We start from the raw sequence: 19,368 nt of genomic DNA on the forward strand, positions 1-19,368 counted from the left end.
GGTAACCTCCACAGCTCCACGATTTGATGTGTGGCTTAAAATATTGGTTTTGAATCTCGCACCTATGCTTCTCCATTACATATCTATCCGCGACATGAAATTCTAATATAAAAACAATAAAGTTTTATGTCGGTACCAGAGTGAGTCGGTGCCTTTAGTTACGACACTGTGAATGGGTCAATATTCTATTTTCTCAGTAAATGAGTGATTATGTAGCATTAAAGAAAATCAAATCGTTTGCTTCTGTTCGTGAGAACGATTATCATTTTATAATTGAAGTTATCTAACTTCAATTATGAAATAAATACATGCATCATGTTGATACATAATTCTTCCTCTGGGCCTATAGCTACCGCCCTAAACACGACGGCAATCAGTCTACAAGGCGCTGCTCGTCGTTCGTTTAGAACTACGTCATCGCAACACAATTAGGTCAAAATTGAAATACCAAAACGTATCCCTCGCCGGAAGCAAGGAAAAGTTAAAAATAGTACATATACCGATTTAAAAAAATGGTTTCACGCAATATTCATGGTTATTTAGTTGACCGATAAACATAACCGTCCCCTATCCATTAATTAACGATTACCTATACTAACCAACTGGTCCTACCTGCTGTCCCCTCTCATCGTCCGCTCCTGTCGCCAACATCCGTCACCAAATCTAGTCGCTCCATTGAAAGTTTCTTCTTTGTCAAATGAATCGAGCTAGTCGTTAATTATAGGTCTGTATGGTATGACGGATCCTGAGAATTAATCTGAATCGTTTTAGTTACAAGAATACATTTATTCAAATTGATAGCGAAAATGAACACATTTTATCATATTGAAATTAAACAAAGTTACATCGGCTGAAGATATTCCAGAGTTAGATTGATGTGAACAGACTAGATTTAGAAAAAAATATATTCCGTGCATGTTGCAGGTTACGACGAATGTTATTTCATATGAAAAGATTATTTCATGCTATTTTAATAAAGTTTTTTAACAATAACGCTGCACTTCCTTATGTATGAGAACCAATCATAATTCTTGTTAGTTATATTGTATAGAGTCGTATTTTATATAAATTATTAAAGTATGATAAATCAAAATATCTCCAGTAGTATTGTTTCTATAACTGACAGAAATAAGTATGCCAACCAAATCGTATTGCATTTATTTGAACATTTTTCTCCACTGTTACAGACTGCGAGGTTATTGTCTCCTAACACAGCAACAAACAAGAATACAAATAGTAGTTGCATTGCAGGACCGTAGCTTTGGAAATAGTGCGATGACTGTCATGGTGTCCTTATATTGTAACCTGGTGGGGTGTGCTGGTCGGTATCTTCGGAAGTATTCTTCAATGGAGTAACACTATCAACTGGCAAAGTTCCCCTTGCGCAATACGGGCTCTAAAATTGCACAAACACTTCTCACACACAAGCATGTGCATGAGAAGTATTCGTGCGATTTTAGAGCCCGTCTAAGGTTTCTAAGGTATAAGAAAAGCAGAGGTAAGGTAAGCAAGAAAAACATTACTTTTTCAAATATCCTTAGGCACGATATACAGGTAAAGTTAATTATGTAATATGCTCAATCAATCGAATTGATGTGGAAATACTAGTATTATAGCCAAACCGTGGAGTAAAACATTCGCTTTTTTGTTTGCTGTATCAAGACATCTGTTAATCACAATGAGGCTGACATGAATTCAATTAAATTTTAAATTTTGTTTGATAAGATGCCATGGTAATAATTGTTTTATGAGAGAATACATATTTTATTCCAAATCATATGCATATATCGAAGCCATTTATTTGATTGTAGTCAGTGAGCACAAAGGAAAACCCTTCATCGCAACATGTACCTCCATAATTACCATTGTTTGTGTTCCGGCAACACTCCTCCCCCTTCGATAGCTCCCTCGACATTTAACATATTTCAGTTAAATCAAACCGTTCACTTTGCCTGATAGGTTTTTTTAGTTCAAAAATGAAAAATATGATATGATTTTAAGCTACCGATCTGATCAATATACCAAAACCTTCGACAACATTTTTGATATGTAAGCTTTTAAATCAGAGGATAAATAGCATCACGTTCTTAGTTTTCACAATCCCCCCTGCGGCCTATACATAGCACTGGGAGGGATAATTTTGAAATCTTTTCCTAAGCTTAAACATTCATGATTAGTTATTTAAATGAAATGTTAAATAAATGGTATTAAAAACCTATAACTTAGGTTATACATCACCATCTCGTTTAGGTAACCTCAGCTCCACGATTTGATGTGTGGCTTAAAATATTGGTTTTGAATCTCGCACCTATGCTTCTCCATTACATATCTATCCGTGACATGGAATTCTAATATAAAAACAATAAACTTTTATGTCGGTACCGGAGTGAGTCGGTGCCTTTAGTTACGACACTGTGAATGGGTCAATATTCTATTTTCTCAGTAAATGAGTGATTATGTAGCATTAAAGGAAATCAAAACGTTTGCTTCTGTTCGTGAGAGCGATTATCACTAATAACTGAGTTATCTAATTCAATTATAAAAATAAATACGTGCATCATATTGATCCATATTTCTTCTGGGTATATAGCTGTAGAGTTATGTTATCACAACACAATTATGACGCAGTTAAATTCAGTGCATTGATATACCGAAACGCATCCCTCGCCGAAAGTAAGCAAACACTGACAATAGTACCGACGTTTGAAAAAAAGACAGTTTTACGCAAATTTACATGATTTTTTAATTGATTGATATACATAACCCCTGTTCGTTAGTTCACCTAGTCAACAAATCCTACTGTTGACCACTCTCATCGTCCGCTCCTGTCGCCAACATCCGTCACCCAATCTCGTCCCTCCGTTACGCGTATATTATTGCTGCTGTATTGCTTGTGCGTAGCATGGGAGTGGGATGATGACTTGTCATGGTGTCCTTATATTGTAACCTGGCGGGGTGTGCTGGTCGGTATCTTCGGAAGTATTCTTCAATGGAGTAACACTATCAACTGGCAAACCTTTCTCCTACGACGAGATTGGTTGGAAATTCGCAAGATGTGAGAAGCAAGAAGAACATAAAAACTTCCAAATAATCTAGAGCACGATATATAGGTAATGCTGATAAGACTGGCATAATTCAATTTAATTTGATACGTTTCATCAGATGTCATAGAAATCCACGACTGAAAGTCAATTTACGTGATATTTTCAACAAAAATCCCCGTTGTTTGCATCTTTTATAGTAAAACCAGTCAAGTTTGTGAAAAAAAAGTTAAAATTTTACCAAGGAAATAGAAATTGTGTTGACGCCGCCGACGTCACGAGGCTTTATTCAGGCGACATGAGTGCCCCAGATCACCCAGTATTACACCCGTAGGTATGAAAGAAAGTTGTGTCTCTCATTTTTGACAGCATAGAAAGACGATTAAGCAGAGAACAAGACCTGAATACCTTCATCACTCCATTCATCACAGACACAAGCTATCAACCAAACAAATACAAAATGTTAGGATACTTAGACGTGAGACATGTACAAATAACGCAAGACACCTTTTTACGATTGGAGACATAGAGACGAAACGCTTAAGTTTCAGACTAATATTTGAATTTGACGTGTTTATTGTTGTCAGCAACCGCCAAGACAGCGTTGAGAATCCATGTACTAAAATACTCCCGACTCAATGTCTATTCGCAATGTTTTGTTAGGATAGGTTTTCACAAGCTTTTCTTCTTTAAACATCATGGTTGTATGATTCTTAATCGAATAGAGAATTTACATGAGTGGCTATGTAATAGGAAATTTGACGAGTTCAATAAAATTTGATCGTTGATAATATTCATTTGACATAAGATTCTATTTATTACATAACTTTTACTCATAAAACTGTAAGCGAAACTTTAATTTCGCCTGTATATTTAAGCATTGATGTCACTATTTTTTTAATTTTATCGGGGTATGAAAAAATAATTGTTTGCAAATTTGTCGTGCAATCAAAACCGCCGTAAAAAAATAACCGAACACAATAAGATGTTACAATAAGTAGGGTGAAAACAGTTTTCATACACCTGTCATAAAATTAAAAAATAGTGACATCAAAACTTATACCTTAAATTATAACTCCTGTTGTTACAATGAAGTATGTTTCAAATGTAACAATAGTGAATTTTTTGTCAAGACTGTTGACAATTGTCGAATCAGCTACGCAACGTCAATGTCTCTATTTTAACGTCACGATAAATTTTCCGGAGTTTCGCGATCATTATCGGATATTGTTTTTTCATAGTGGTATGCCGTGTAATATGCCAATCAGAAAGCCATATTTCGTATTAAAAACATAGTGAAAAATTAAATTATAAAAACAGCAGAAATCCGCTCGTATGTAACGCCGTACCCATTGATAACCACATAAATCATCTACATACAATCTGAATACCTGACAGGTGTACCAGTGTGTCAGCTGTGTCCACTTTCATCATGAAGTAACTAGACGTCAGAATTGTTTTCACTTTGAAGACGTCATTAAAAAATTGATTGCTTTCCAACTCGGATCTCTAAGCATCATTGGCTTCAGAACGATAACGTATGCTGTTTTGTGTGGTCTTAGCATATTCTTCTAGGATCTAGTCGTATGTACTATTGATCATAAAAATCCATACTTACGGTCTGATTTGGCAGTAAACTAAACGTGTAGTCATACGAATACGTAAAGATGGTAGCAAATTGATTTTTTCTAAGAATTAATAGATAAATTGTGCCTAGTTCTTTAAATTGACATCAAAAAAAATCCACGACTGAAAGTCAATTTTTACGTGATATTTTCAACAAAAACCCCGTTGTTTGCATCTTTTATAGTAAAACCAGTCAAGTTTGTGAAAAAAAAATGTTAAAATTTTACCAAGGAAATAGAAATTGTGTTGACGCCGTGACGTCACGAGGCTTTATTGCAGGCGACATGAGTGCCCGAGATCACCCAGTATTACACCCGTAGGTATGAAAGAAAGTTGTGTCTCTCATTTTTGACAGCATAGAAAGACGATTAAGCAGAGAACAAGACCTGAATACCTTCATCACTTCATTCATCACAGACACAAGCTATCAACCAAACAAATACAAAATGTAGGATACTTAGACGTGAGACATGTACAAATAACGCAAGACACCTTTTTACGATTGGAGACATAGAGACGAAACGCTTAAGTTTCAGACTAATATTTGAATTTGACGTGTTTATTGTTGTAAGCAACCGCCAAGACAGTGTTGAGAATCCATGTACCCCCGACTCAATGCTCATTCGAAGCAATGAATTACCAAACGATTCACAAGCACTGTGGTTTTAAGATATCATTTCCGGTTTATGAACGGGGGAGTAAAATATGAGGTCCTTTTTAAACCTGTGTACAGCATTTTGGTTTGCCACTTACCCGTGCTAGTAAAACAGACACCGTTAGATTGAATCAGTTGGCATAGAGGTATAACTTCGATGTTTTCTTTCTCCCTCATACCAATCTCACAAAATCTTGTACAACAAACGAGATGCCTAATTGCGGCACGCAGTGCAAATCGATGTCGACTTTTCCAGTAAATAAATCAGGCAATCAAAACGCCTTGAAACACAACTAACCGATGGCAGCAGTAAGATGTTACCTAAGTAGGTGAAAACAGTTGTTAAAGCCTGTCAAAATAATAGATAAAAATATCTATTATACCTTAATTTCAACCGGAAATCACTGACACTGAGCACCAGTGTCTCAAATCGCAATTTTGTGAGACTGTTGACAATTGTCGATGAGCTCTCTTTTGTTGATTTTTTTTATTACAATAATTTTCTTATTGGCGATGATTATTACATTGTTTTTCCAGGAATAAACCGTGTATATACCTCGTTTTAAGCCTTCATACTTCCGTTCGTAGTGAATAGTATAAGATGCCGGGTTGTAATTTTAACGCCATACCCATTGATAACCACATAGATCTACATACAATCTGAATACCTGACAGGTGTACCATTGTATCAGCTGTGTCTACTTTCATCATGAAGTAACTAGACGTCAGAATTGTTTTCACTTTGAAGACGTCATTAAAAAATTGATTGCTTGCCAACTCGATCTCTAAGCATCATTGGCTTCAGAAACGATAACGTATGCTGTTTTGTGGTCTTAGCATATTCTTCTAGGATCTAGTCGTATGTACTATTGGTCATAAACCCATATTTACGGTCTGAATTGGTAGTAAACTAAACGTGTAGTCATACGATACGTTTTTGTATATAACAGTTAAGTCATTGTAAGTAAAGATGGTAGCAAATTGATTTTTTTCTAAGAAATAAATAGCCTATTAAATTGTGTTATAAGTTCTTTAAAAAGACATCAAAATCACAAATTAAGAACCCAACTTTTATAAATACATCCAAAACAAAATATTCATATTATATACCTCTACATCATGTAAGTCAATGTAATCTGTCGAATATCTGACCGATTAGATTTGGAATCTGTTTTAAACATAAAACATGATTACACGCATGGAATCGGTATCGTGTACCAGCAGAATGCTCGTTGTGTAGATAGCGAGACCGCCTCAAGCTCACCTAATAGAATCAAAATGACGAAAAAGTTTACATGATATGAATAAAACATTTTTTGATTAAGCCATTTGATGTCCAAGTTAAAATCAAGGCTAAAATTAATGATTTTGCCGGCTTTCAGGGACAGTCGGTATGAACATGCCATGGTTGACATATAATTATTTTTTCGATATACTATATTGTAATTTTGTTGTGCTCCAATGGTTTCTTCAGAATACCCTGCATTTGGCACTTTGCTATTTTGTTGTAACCAAAACATGTTATTGTAAGTTTTTGTATCTATAGATTCCTACCTCTCCTGTGCCATGCCACGGCGTCGCCCTATGTTTATCCCAAGCATTTTGAAAGGTAAGTTTTCACAAATATACATTAGATTAACATTTCTGTCTTTACTGTAGATGTATCCTTTTCCGTAAACATTGTGAACTGTTCACTAATCATGATCGCTGACATTCTGCGGTACAGGATATATAAAATCATAATTCGTAAGGTTTTCAATATGCTGATATTATATTATATAATAGAGGAATTATTAACAGAGTTCCCTATTCCATGACCCTCAATATATGCCATCCGGGCGGATATATTTATGCCTTGCTACAATAATTAAGTAAATCAACAATATGGACGACATTCATTGTATGCATGAAGAATAACAATACATCCCCCCAATGTTGGAGACAATTAAAACTACTTTTAAAAAATAGAGAAAAGGTTGATGAAAACAACTATTCTTCAGAATTTACTGAAAAATATTTAATTACGTATCAATTTATTTACAATATTAAAAACAACTTTTTGCTGAAAAAAAAACAACAAAAAAAAACAACAAAAAAACAAGAGAATATGACATTATTATAGAGAAGAATCTTATTCATCACTTTTACCGACTAGGTTATCAGTCTTCTGGAGTCTTTAATTAAGAAAAGCAAAATTTTTAAATTTGAGGGAAGTAGGTCTGTAACATGTTTTTATACGTTTATGCCCATGCGCATTACATATTTTCCATTTGTCTGTTTGGTTTGTTGCATTTTGCTATAAAAACAATGTATCCAATAGACACAGGCTTAATATATATATGTAGATAGCACGTATTATCCCAGTACGAATAAATTTAATACTGAACAAAGATAAAAACAATGCATATTTCGATGACTTTACATTGTAAACATTTCATTGAAAACGAAATTCATTGTAAACATTTCATTGTAAACAATACTCAGTGTAAATATTTCATTGTAAACAAATATAATTGTAAACGATTCCATTGTTAACATTTAATTATTTATATATTAACTCCACAGTACGGTATTACACGGAGCAGAAGATTAGTACCTTTCCGTTTATTGTACTTTTTATTTAAGGAATAGATTTTTATTTTGTTGAGGTTATGAGGGTATAATGATAATGGAGCTTCGCCGGGTTACATAAAATTTACACGGGCTCCATTATCATTATACCCTCATAACCTCAACAAAATAAAAGTCTATTCCTTATATTTACAGTTTTTCACGTAAATTAATCTTATTTATTCTCGCGACAGTTGCATAATTTTCATTAAAATACCCATATTTTTACTCTTCCGTCATCGTCAACGAATTCGATTGAATAGCTGATTGGAGACGAGTCATTCATTTGTTCCACCCAAAAGTGAGGTCATGACCCCACGTTGCTACGCCAACGACTATTTCCGTAACAATAGAATCGCCGCTATTGTTGTATTATCATTATACACTGATAATGATAATGCTAGAAAGCATGGTTATTGAGTCCATGTCAGTGCAAACTGTAAATATTACGCAATAGTGAGTTATACAAAGTACAATATATGAATTTAACATTTCGAAGAAAAAAAAACAATTTTTTATTCCTTTGTTCTAGGCTTTTTTTAATTCAAAATATGAATATATGTATTGTTTTTTAATATAAAATGATATTAATGTTTTTAGGTTTTGCATTTTATCTATTTGCTTTATTCTTGAATATACATTTTTTTTACATTTGAAACCATTTTTATTTGCCTTTTCCACAACAAATGAAGATAACGCCAAAGATGACAGCAAGTGAATAAAGGCAGATTAACTTTTACAAGTGTATCCCTCTGTTTTTATTTTTTTAATTAGACAAGGATGCAGTGTAAGAGAAGGAAACATTCTTATTTATTTCAACAGTTCGTAAGAATAAATCAAAACAAGTAGTATTGTGACGTCACGTCCGCCGCTCTGTACTGCATGACTCCATTCCTGGGTAATTACAGATACGTATAAACCGTTAATCTTTAAGTGTGTTCTACGTCATCCGTTTAAATGATGTTCATCGGAAATGATAGCTGACGTCACAGCTCGGTGGAACGAAGTTCATTTTCATTACTGATGAATCGGCCAATTTGCCGCTGTACAAGTGTTACACATATACTTAAACAATCATAAACAATTTGCGTAAATAAACAATTTCTGAATAAACCTACACCCATTTACAAAGCATGGTAACAAATTATGTTTTATGTAGTGTTAAAGCGTGCTTTAACAATGTCATTGAGCCACATACAAATGTAAAATCGTTCGCAAAATAAATATTTACGATTAAAAACATGCAATGTTTCCACGGATGTCCATCACATGTTTCATGTTATTAGGCATATTCGTTGATTCTTACAATATTCGCTGCAATTTTGCCTTCCTTGTACTTTCCCAGACCAAAAACGTTGTCTCAGGGACTATAAACGATATGCATGCTAGAGTAGTGCCCCTTTAAATTCATATGGACCGAAAAGGTTACGGGCAAACTCGTTGGGTCAAATTGCACGTATACCCATTTATAGAACTAAAACAAACTTTATTAAATATTTCCCCTACTTTTCCTGCTCATGTGTCGATTTTGTCAGTAATTGAGTTTGGCAGGTGGACAGTTACTTAGTCGGAGTGATCAGAGTGTCATGATTAAGAATGGTATGTTAAAAATGATTAAAAACTAAGTCTTCTAACTGTTAACAGTTTGGACATGGAATAAACTTTTTTGTAAAGGCTCTATCACTGGATAACATCACAATAACTCATATTTGAGGAACAAGATTGTTGTTTGAGCACGAATCATCTACCTTATCATCTCTTATTTATGATCTATGTTTGAAAACTATTTATTGTGTAAATACATATTGTTTGTTTAAAATTAGTACTTATTCTACAGGATTATCATATTGTGTTATTATAAATATACAATTTTGTGTTTCTTTATATATATACAAAGCAATCCAGTCTTATCTTTGTCCATGCTACTGCTACCACATTTAGTGAATTATCATTGTTGTGGCAATTTTACAAAATATGACGTAAACTTAATTGGTGTAGGATTAACCAATGGTCGTGCAGTTCTCTTGTGTTTCATATAAATGTTCAATAGAGTAGAGTGATGTTATAGGATAATTCTCAAAATGATATGTATCTTACTTATCTACTTATCCAACGACATATACACCATCTACCTATCTTACTTTTACCTGCCATTCAGATTATGACATTACCTTTACCAACAGTGACGATGATGCCCTAAATCACAATAGTAACTAACAAACATACATTTATATATATGTGTGCTGTTTGTAAACTATGAGAGTATTTATATGATGTAAACTAATCGTCGGTATTTCTCGATGATGTTTACACTACTATGATTATGTTTTGTTTTATTAAAGGTTGATCACATTGAGGCTAAATATACATAGCCATAGTGTATTATGTGATGTATCATTAATGATAATTTCAAACAATGATAGACTTTGAAGCGAATAAAGGTTTCATTGTAAAATATTAGATATTAAGATTAGGTTGTAGGACGAATTATGTGCTATTGCTGCTGGAAATTAAAAAAAAAAAAAGTGTCCATGTATACGATATTGAGAGAATACCTAACACTCAAAGTTTGATTTCAATTTTGTTCTAGGACGTGATTGATTGGAATTCCCTCTGGAGTTACCTCTTGGCTTGTGCAGTTACATTGAATTTTATAATATACAAAACGGTAATCGAAAAGTAAGATATTAAATGATGGAGCGATTTAACGTGACTTCAAAGTTTATTCGTTTCATTTCTTTGGTAAAAATGGTTATTTCATAAATTGCATTTGACCGCTATATGGTACTATTCCTATTTATTTCAGAAACAACAGATGAACAAGCTTCAACAAACGATGCCAAATTAACAAGGTAGGCTTGGCATGTATAAATAAGCAATATACACTATAAACATCACAAAGACAACACGTAATTGAAACAATTTAATAATGTTGAAAATATATCTAATAGGGAAAATCATAAATATCTTTTGTTTACAAAATTTTAATAAAGTGATAAACAATCTTTCCCTAAGCCATGAAGACACTAAAAATACTTGGTATTTTATATAATCTATCTACACATATGAGATAGCCAAGTTATAAAATCCACACTTTCAGGCTATGCTCAAACATTTAAAGTCTATGGAGAAAACATAAGCATGTTATAATAATCATGAAATCGGTCAGAGCAAACTGAATAATGAAATGGAAGCTATTCTTTGTAGTATAAAAATCTGCATTTATATTTAATACACTACAAAACTCAATCTAACAAAATGCCTCCGTGTCTTTTCTACCTACATATAAGACTAAGCAACCAGTGACACTTTCTTATTCTGAACAAGAAACATGTACATTTTGATGTTAAGACTGATTCGATACTTTACTCTAAGCTCTTTGTAAAAAGAAAACCAACTCCGTATGGTAACTGCTTTGATCTCGATATTTCGAAGATACAAAAGAGTAAAGCAGTAATTATAATTAGTACGCTCATTTTTTAAACGTAACAATATCTACATGCAGTCAGTTTCTATTTAAACATTTAGGCCACGAATTATGAATAAATCAAATTATTAAAAGGCACAAGTTTATATCACATTCTTAATGAATAGGCCATCACCAAAATACTCTCTGGTAATATGATTAATTGGCAATTAATTAATACTTAATCACATCGTCTTTAACAAATTCCCTAAGGAACAACCTCACAGAAACAATAGGCAGTCAGATACACGTGGAAACATTTTAACAGTTTACTAAATACAATAAATTGTTATTGTATACACTAAGGACTGATTATGGTTAACTGTGGTTGTTTTCCCTAAACTTCAAAAATATGGACGACGGCAATATGCGTCATACTTTTACATCTTCAATTAAATACTGAAAACTGAAAAGCAGCTACAACTAAATATGTTGCTTTAAGTAAAAGTCCAACAATCTATATGCTTCCTGGGAGCTGAAGGTTTCTATGTCACACATAACATACAACAAACTATTGTATGTGTCTAGTTCTAGAACATAAAAGGTTTCAATCTTAATAACTATTAAGACAAACTTTCCTGGTATATCATTACTATGTAGGTAACATAACTTCGTAATGACATCTGATTTACAACCAATTGGCACTATCTGAAATATATGCAATAAGAACATATATTGAAAACTTTATATCAATATGACACACTAACAAAGTATAGAATCCATATCAGATTATCAAAACGTTCGTTCTGTACCCATTGATTCGAGACAGGAACTCGTGACCTCAACAAATAGTAGTTAAATAATATAATTATAAATCGATACTGAGATTTCAATTGTGACTAGAACCTACACTTCTCTATGTGCTGCAATAGTTTTTGGATATCCGGTAAGCATCGCCATTACTTTTACTTTGAAGGTTACAACGTAGAAAGATAATTTTTCAATAAAATAATATTTTCATAAAACATTCTATACAAGCAAAACTATATTTTCAAATTTTCATTTTACTTATATCCGAGTAAACATTTTCTTTTATTTGTTTATTCAAAAATTAGGTCGGGGGTATTATAATCTATTTTATTTGTAATAATCTAAACACAATGAGAGCTTTACATGTAAGATTCAGCAAGCAGGTTTGACGACTGTTTAAACAAGATACGTAATACTCTGTACATTTTACATGTCGCATTTACCCAACAAACCCATACTGTGGTATAAAGCAATGATGAAATCTTATTTGGCTGAATAATTTGATATAATGTTTCATTCACTGCGCAATACTGATGGTGTTTTGAGCAAATAACAATGAAAAAATATATATTAAAAAAATTGTAATAACTTTAATATTCATAATTATTAACTGTATGATGATTTTAAAAAGTTTCTTAAATCAAAACATCAATAAAAAATCTTTACAAATTATACGATGTAGTGCATAACTAATGTTAAATAAATTGTACCAAAATGCCTTTCAAATAAATATATTTGTCATTATATTTTTCCCATCAGTATATTTTTGGTGCATTTTTATCTGTTATACAAACATACCAATGTAATTCTATTGTTAAATTATACTTCTCAATAGCTTGTAATATTTATATATCACAGTTGAAGACGCGAAAGGTTAAAGACAATGCATATTACAAGACAAAATAGCATTTCAAAAGCATAGCATTATTTAATAAAGCGATACATTGCTGTTCTTTTAAACTGATACAGATTTCAATTCAAAGTTAATTATATTTGACAGGTAGCAACCAGGAGGACACATTAAAACGAGAAACTATTATGATTCCGATTCATATAAACGAGTTATATAAATTCAAAAATTCTCCATTGGTGAGTAATGTCCAGAACTTTCAAATACAACATTAACAGCTACATTAACACATTACAACAGCTAAATAGACAGAAACAAACCATAACTTTACTAAATATTATCGGTGTTTATAAGCAACATCATATACAAAAAAACATACAAAACGAAACATACAACATACTAGTACACCAACTGTACTCTTAGGTAAAGTGAGGCCTATTTTTGTAGGTCATAAAATTCTGTCCATCATTTCACTCGCTCCCAAATTGAAATACAAATGTATAAGGCTAACATTCTTTTTTAAATATCATTTTCCTCAAAAGAAATTTTAATCAATTTTATTACATGATTTCATAGTTAAGTTTTATATTCAATTTAATGCAATGGAATGCATCAATTTCAGATACATGACGCTAAACTGTCAAAACAAATTAAATATACTAGAGAAGATACAGTTAAGTATACAACGTAGACGAAACTTTAAATATATAAACATGGACGTAAGGGGACAAAATAAGACATAAATTTGGCATTTTAGAAAAAAAACCATGAATGTAAGGGGACAAAATACAGTGAAATTTAGCATTCTTAGTAAATTCTCCCTATATTTTTCCTTACGAAACTAAGCTTATATTTCAGTTGGTATGGACGGTTGGTCGGAGCAAGTGAAAAGATCTTAATGATGTTTAAGCAATTCGCTGCTACGAGAAAATATGCAAAACTATTTCAATTACATTACAACATTTCTGTGTCAATCAAGTTTGCATGGACTTTAAACATAGGTTAACATGGACATTATTATCATTGTTTGGTTTTTATATTTACAAAAGGATGGCAGCATGTATAATTATAAGTATGTATACTGGGGATTTAAATAACAATCCGTGCCTTATAGGCAAACTCCGCGAACAAAATCAATAATTAATTAATTTAAAAAATCAAAGAAAAATATTAAAAAATCGATATACAAAAAATAAATCTAAAACAACAAATTCACATTCATACATGTACTACACGTGTTTTATATCAAGATTTCTATTTGACAACATGTTGGACAGGCACAAAAAGAAAGCATACAAATATACTGGAAAACATGAAAAATGTATATAAACAAACATTATTTTATACAAAAACATGAACAAATAAAAACTTTTCCTAAAAAGCAAAATAAATAATAAATTATGAAAACTTGGCGGCTGTTTTACAAAACAAATATAAGGCACTTTAGTAACTGGAAAACGATGATTTCATTAGATTCAGCAGAGACAAATAAAATGGTTTAACACGAAGTATGAAAATGATTGATAAAAATAACACGACTAATAAGACATGTATCACATCAAAGCCCACACAATCCAGACCAAAGCGTTTGGTTGGACTAGCGTTGCATGCTCACCTAGTTCATTTACAAAACAATCTCCTAACAGCACCCATCATCTAAATCTGTTTAGCCTGTTAACCTGAAATTTAAACAGCAGGTCATCATGGTGAAAAGTCTTCTTTTTAAATCTTATCACTTTTCCACGATTTAGTGTAACAAATATGAAAATATTTTCTTAATAAATCTGAATATCATATTGTCTAGGTCGTAACTCTGTACAATTTGTAGTGATGACATTCTTGAACACAGCACGACGAAATGCAGCAAATGGGAGACAATCTCTAAATATCTTAATAAAAGGGAGATAATCCAGTACTATTATTATATAACGTATCTTTATACTCAACAGATGAAGTAGAATGAGTGATGCATGGAGAATCGGTACCAAAAGCGCTACGGTACATAACAACAGACACTATCGAGTGCATTTGTTCCATTCAACACACACATGCTGATAAAAACATGAGAAACAGAATCTCACACTCCCTCCACGAGAACAAAAACGATTAATCGGCTATAAAAGTTGAATTTATTAATCATATAATTTAGCATTTAACATTTTACATCAGAGAATGTCAGATTCCATTTGTCATATATTTATATCAGCTAATTCACTTCGTTAAAACGATCTTACCTTCCATACGTCTTCCATTTCTTATCACAGTGGAGGACAAAATATACATACCAAAACTAAACTATTCTAACTGCTAGTACCCAACCTTTCTACTGTCAGAAAATCACATACCTGTTTTCACAAGATTTGTTTTTATGTGAATCTTTGGTTACCAGTTTTAAGAGTAGCACTGTCTCCTTGTAAAGCACGCTAGCTAGTTTAAACACACCATGCAAACAAAGTCAAATAAAAAACGTTAACGAACAAAACCATGAACCATACACTAACAATTATAGATATAACGATATAATGTTTGGCGGATGGCTTTCAGCAGTACTAATACGTATGCATGTTACACAATAAGGAAATATCACTGATGTTGAAGGGTACAGTTTAAGATATATGTTTATATATACATATAACGGTATACGGCGATGTATATGTAAATCAAATCTGTATCAAAATTAAAAACCTGATTAAGCTTACAGTAAATTATCACAGATAATATAACAATGCCTTAATACGTGGACGATGATCCTTTCAAACAAACTGACAAATCTAACTACATATTAGCGAACTATTATATAAAAGTTCAGTTATGACGGAGGTTGAGAATGAGGACGGATCTTCACTTGATTTGGACAAAAGGATCCTGGTCTAGATTTTGGAGTGCTAACATTTGACCCAGGTCGAACTTTCGACGGTGGCGGCTGTGAACCTGGCCTAGCTTTAGCGCGAGCAAGCCAAGCAGAGCGCTGCTTTTTCTCCAATTCTTCCTCCTCACGTAGTTTTTGTTCAGAGAACATTTTCTCTATGCTATTAATGTAGTCCTTTTCTTGTTCATATGTTCGGAGGTCAAATTTTATATGACTCCGCATGGGATCGTTATAAGCACTAACTTTACCAAAGATCTGTCCTCCGTCACCAGCAGATTGCACATCTTCAATTTTACTCTGACTTCTCTTTTCTTGGATCAACTGCGTCAGTTTTTCTTTCATGTCTGCAGGGTACATGAGCATGGGAACAACATTGGATTCCATAGCTGTACTGGAAAGGCCATACTGACCTCGTGGCTTCTGCGGGGGAGCCACACCAGGTAACGAGGGTGCTATAGTGGACCGCACGGATACACCTGTATCCGGACGATTTGTTAATGCCGGAGCTGTTCCTGGGCGGATTCCACGTGCTTTTAATTCGGGGTCAGCCTCCTTTCGCTTCGCAGATGCTGAAATCGGCCTTATAACTCGACCAATAGGCACAGTGCTTTTCGTCTTTTTAGAATGTAAGCTCTTTCTTAATTTAATTTTTGTTGGCTTAATGTCACATGGAGTGGCATATATTTCTTTTTCTGGACTATCTGGCATGCCGTCATCTTTTGTTTTTGCTGATTTGATAGATTTAATAGATTTGACATCTGAAAATTCTGATACTGTGTCCACTTTGTCCTCGATAATGAACCTCTCTATCCCTATCTCTCCCGGACCGACTTTAGTACGAGGGTCTATTTTAGGTGGAGAAGAACTAGGCCTATCTCTTAATGTTTCACCAATATTATTCCTTAGTTTGAAGTTTACCTGAGTGTTATTAGTTGTTTCTGAAGGCCGCATGGAATTGTGAATGGCATTGACTGTAAGATAGATGAAATCTGGCGGCACGACGCTTTCGGTTTTCATCCGCATCTGTGATCGCAACAATGACTTCGTCTCTGAAAGGGAAATATCTTTGGACTTCGGAAGAAGAGGCTTCTCAAATGCCCAGGATACTCTTCGCTTAAGGCCTGCATCTGAGGGTCCGTTCTCGTCATCGTCGTCATCGTCGTCGTACTGGTCAGGATTGGGTTCGGCGATCATCACGCTGTGTTGAGATACCCCAGATTTGTGAGTCAATGGTCGAGTCTTTGGCAGTGGTGGTTTTGAGGGAGCGGTAGAGGCACGGCTCTTCCCCCGACTCGATACAGCAGTTTTAACTTCAGACAATGCAAGTCGAGACTCGGTGCCGGTTGGGAAATGCATACTTTCAAACCCTCCGTCTGTGTAGCCCCGACTCTGTATTTGTCTAGCACTCGCCATACTGCGAGAGCTTAGCGCCTTAGCACTATGTGGGAACTGTTGTGCGTGGAAGGATGTTTGGGGATGGATTCGCCCACTCTCTGCTAACCGTTCTTTTATCTCCTCAGGGCGATTATGGAGAACTATTTTTGTGTTTGTAGCACCAGCTCGTACCATCCTCTGGGCTCGAATGTAGGAGTATGGGTGTGATCGGATGGGGGTGTCGGCGTATGAGCTGTACTGTACTAGGGGTGGTACTTTGTCATTCTCTAGGGTGTAATCCCACTCCACTTTCTCGAAATTAAGCACCAGTAGGTTGACACTAGTATTCAGAGTAATCCTGCAATACCAAAAATATCTGGATTTATCATACGCGGTTACAATTATTTTCGTCAAAATATTCTTTCTTATAAACATTGTGTTATTATGCAATTTGTATCACTTAAGGCCCTATATAAAAAAAAACAATAAAATGTTGTGTAAACAATCACAACAGCAAAGATAAGAAGATGGCCGCGAAAACAGACTATGCTAAGTCTTGGGAAAATGCAAAATCTTAGACCTATACTTCTAGCCTATTCTAGTTGATAATTTACAGTGAATCCCAGGCTTTCTACCTGTGAGGTAAACTAACAAGTTAAGTAGACCACTAGATGCTATGGCCAGTTTCTTAAACAAACCATTACATGTTTTAGGATATCCCATGACCTTTATTTGCGTACAAAAACATTGGTTTGTTACTCAAAGTACAGTACATAATTTGATCAGTTGCCAAAACAACCATTTCTATCCGACTTTACCTGTTACCAATGGCAATGATTGACTGTATGGCATCACTCCGACTGTTTCCACGCATGATTCGGCAGCACTGACCATTGACCATGTTCCATATTCGGAGTCGTCCGTCAGCTGATCCGGTGATGACACGAAGATACATAAACTCTACACACAGCACAGCCCTGAAAAGAAACAATAGCATACGTATTCAGATACATTAATAGAACTTTCAACTGCAGTTTGAAAGGTTACAATGATTATGAATTTTATTCAGATTTGTTTAAGATGCGGTATATATTTCGATTCGTCATTTTCCTTTTAGTTTTAATTAAACTTATAGAATATAGAATATGGCCTGGTTTCGCCATCTCATTATGAAGATATTAAACCAAACTTATTTCTGATACCCAAATCTAATAAAAATTATTATATTTCTGAGAATGTTAATTATGACAAACTTAAGCTTTGTAAAAAGATATTTAATCAGTGTTTACTTTGGATGCCGGAGTGCGTTGAGACATCGACTGAGGTAGCCCTGAGCACTCCACACCAAAGCGTAGCCATCCTTGCTGCCTGTGATGATATGCCACTTGTCAAACTTAATGGAAGTCACTTGGTCATGATGTCCATTTAACATCTAAAAAGTAAAAATAAACCAATGACATTGGTCTCTTTTTGTCCAGTGAAAGGTCGGTGAAACAAATTATATCACTATATGTACTAAAGGTGAAAGGTCAGTGACCTACCTTGACTAGGTCACCAGTCTTTACGTCCCAGACCTTGACCTTGCCTCCTTCACATCCAGTGATACATAACTCGTCATTCATTGCCACAGCCCACACAGGTTTACGATGTTTAAATGTTCGCTGACATTTCCCACTGGTTAGGTTCCAAACTGAAAAGGTTCAAAATAAAAGGTTCAAAAGGTTTTTAAGGTTTGGCTGTAAAGCAGCTGAGAATTGAATCAAATACCCGTATCGACTGTGGAAAGATTACAAAAAAAAACAAAACATCAGTAGGTCATCGGGGATCATTCTGTTCCCATTGTGGTAGCGATATCTGACCCCGTTCAGTGTTATTTCAAGTGCCAGGTTGTTAGCGTGTTGCATTGTCGTCAGATGATTCCCTTCATTTGAGATTACCTACATTTAGTTAGGGACTGTTGTCAATGAAGCAAAAAATGCTTGCATTTCCGATGAACACTGTGCTATTCCCAATAAACTTCAAATGTAATTTTGAATGTCGATATTTTTATTTGTGCTTGGAAGATAACAATCAGCCTATGGATAAAGAGTTAAGATCGTAATAGGAGGGGCTGTGTTCAAGAGGAAA

At 34.1% G+C, this 19,368-nt stretch overlaps 1 protein-coding gene across 5 annotated transcripts in view; it reads right to left on the minus strand.

Annotated features, from left to right (window-relative positions):
• Nucleotides 1–10,842: 10,842 nt before the first annotated feature.
• LOC138322873 (F-box and WD repeat domain containing protein 10B-like) overlaps nt 10,843–19,368 on the minus strand; it is a 35,978-nt gene continuing 27,452 nt past the window's right edge. For 2 of the 5 annotated variants that reach the window (XM_069267043.1, XM_069267044.1), the window contains exons 7-10: nt 18,783–18,931; nt 18,531–18,673; nt 18,060–18,218; nt 15,136–17,599 (exon numbers count right to left, since the gene is read on the minus strand). In XM_069267043.1, coding sequence (XP_069123144.1) covers nt 15,808–17,599; nt 18,060–18,218; nt 18,531–18,673; nt 18,783–18,931 — 2,243 coding nt within the window. In that variant the 3' untranslated portion in view covers nt 15,136–15,807. Of the gene's footprint in view, nt 14,678–15,135; nt 17,600–18,059; nt 18,219–18,530; nt 18,674–18,782; nt 18,932–19,368 lie in introns of those variants that run through there. The other 3 variants (XM_069267048.1, XM_069267046.1, XM_069267045.1) reach the window with 3 other exon arrangements.

This window comes from Argopecten irradians, chromosome 5, assembly GCF_041381155.1.
Source record: "Argopecten irradians isolate NY chromosome 5, Ai_NY, whole genome shotgun sequence".
Taxonomy (NCBI): Eukaryota; Metazoa; Mollusca; class Bivalvia; order Pectinida; family Pectinidae; genus Argopecten; species Argopecten irradians.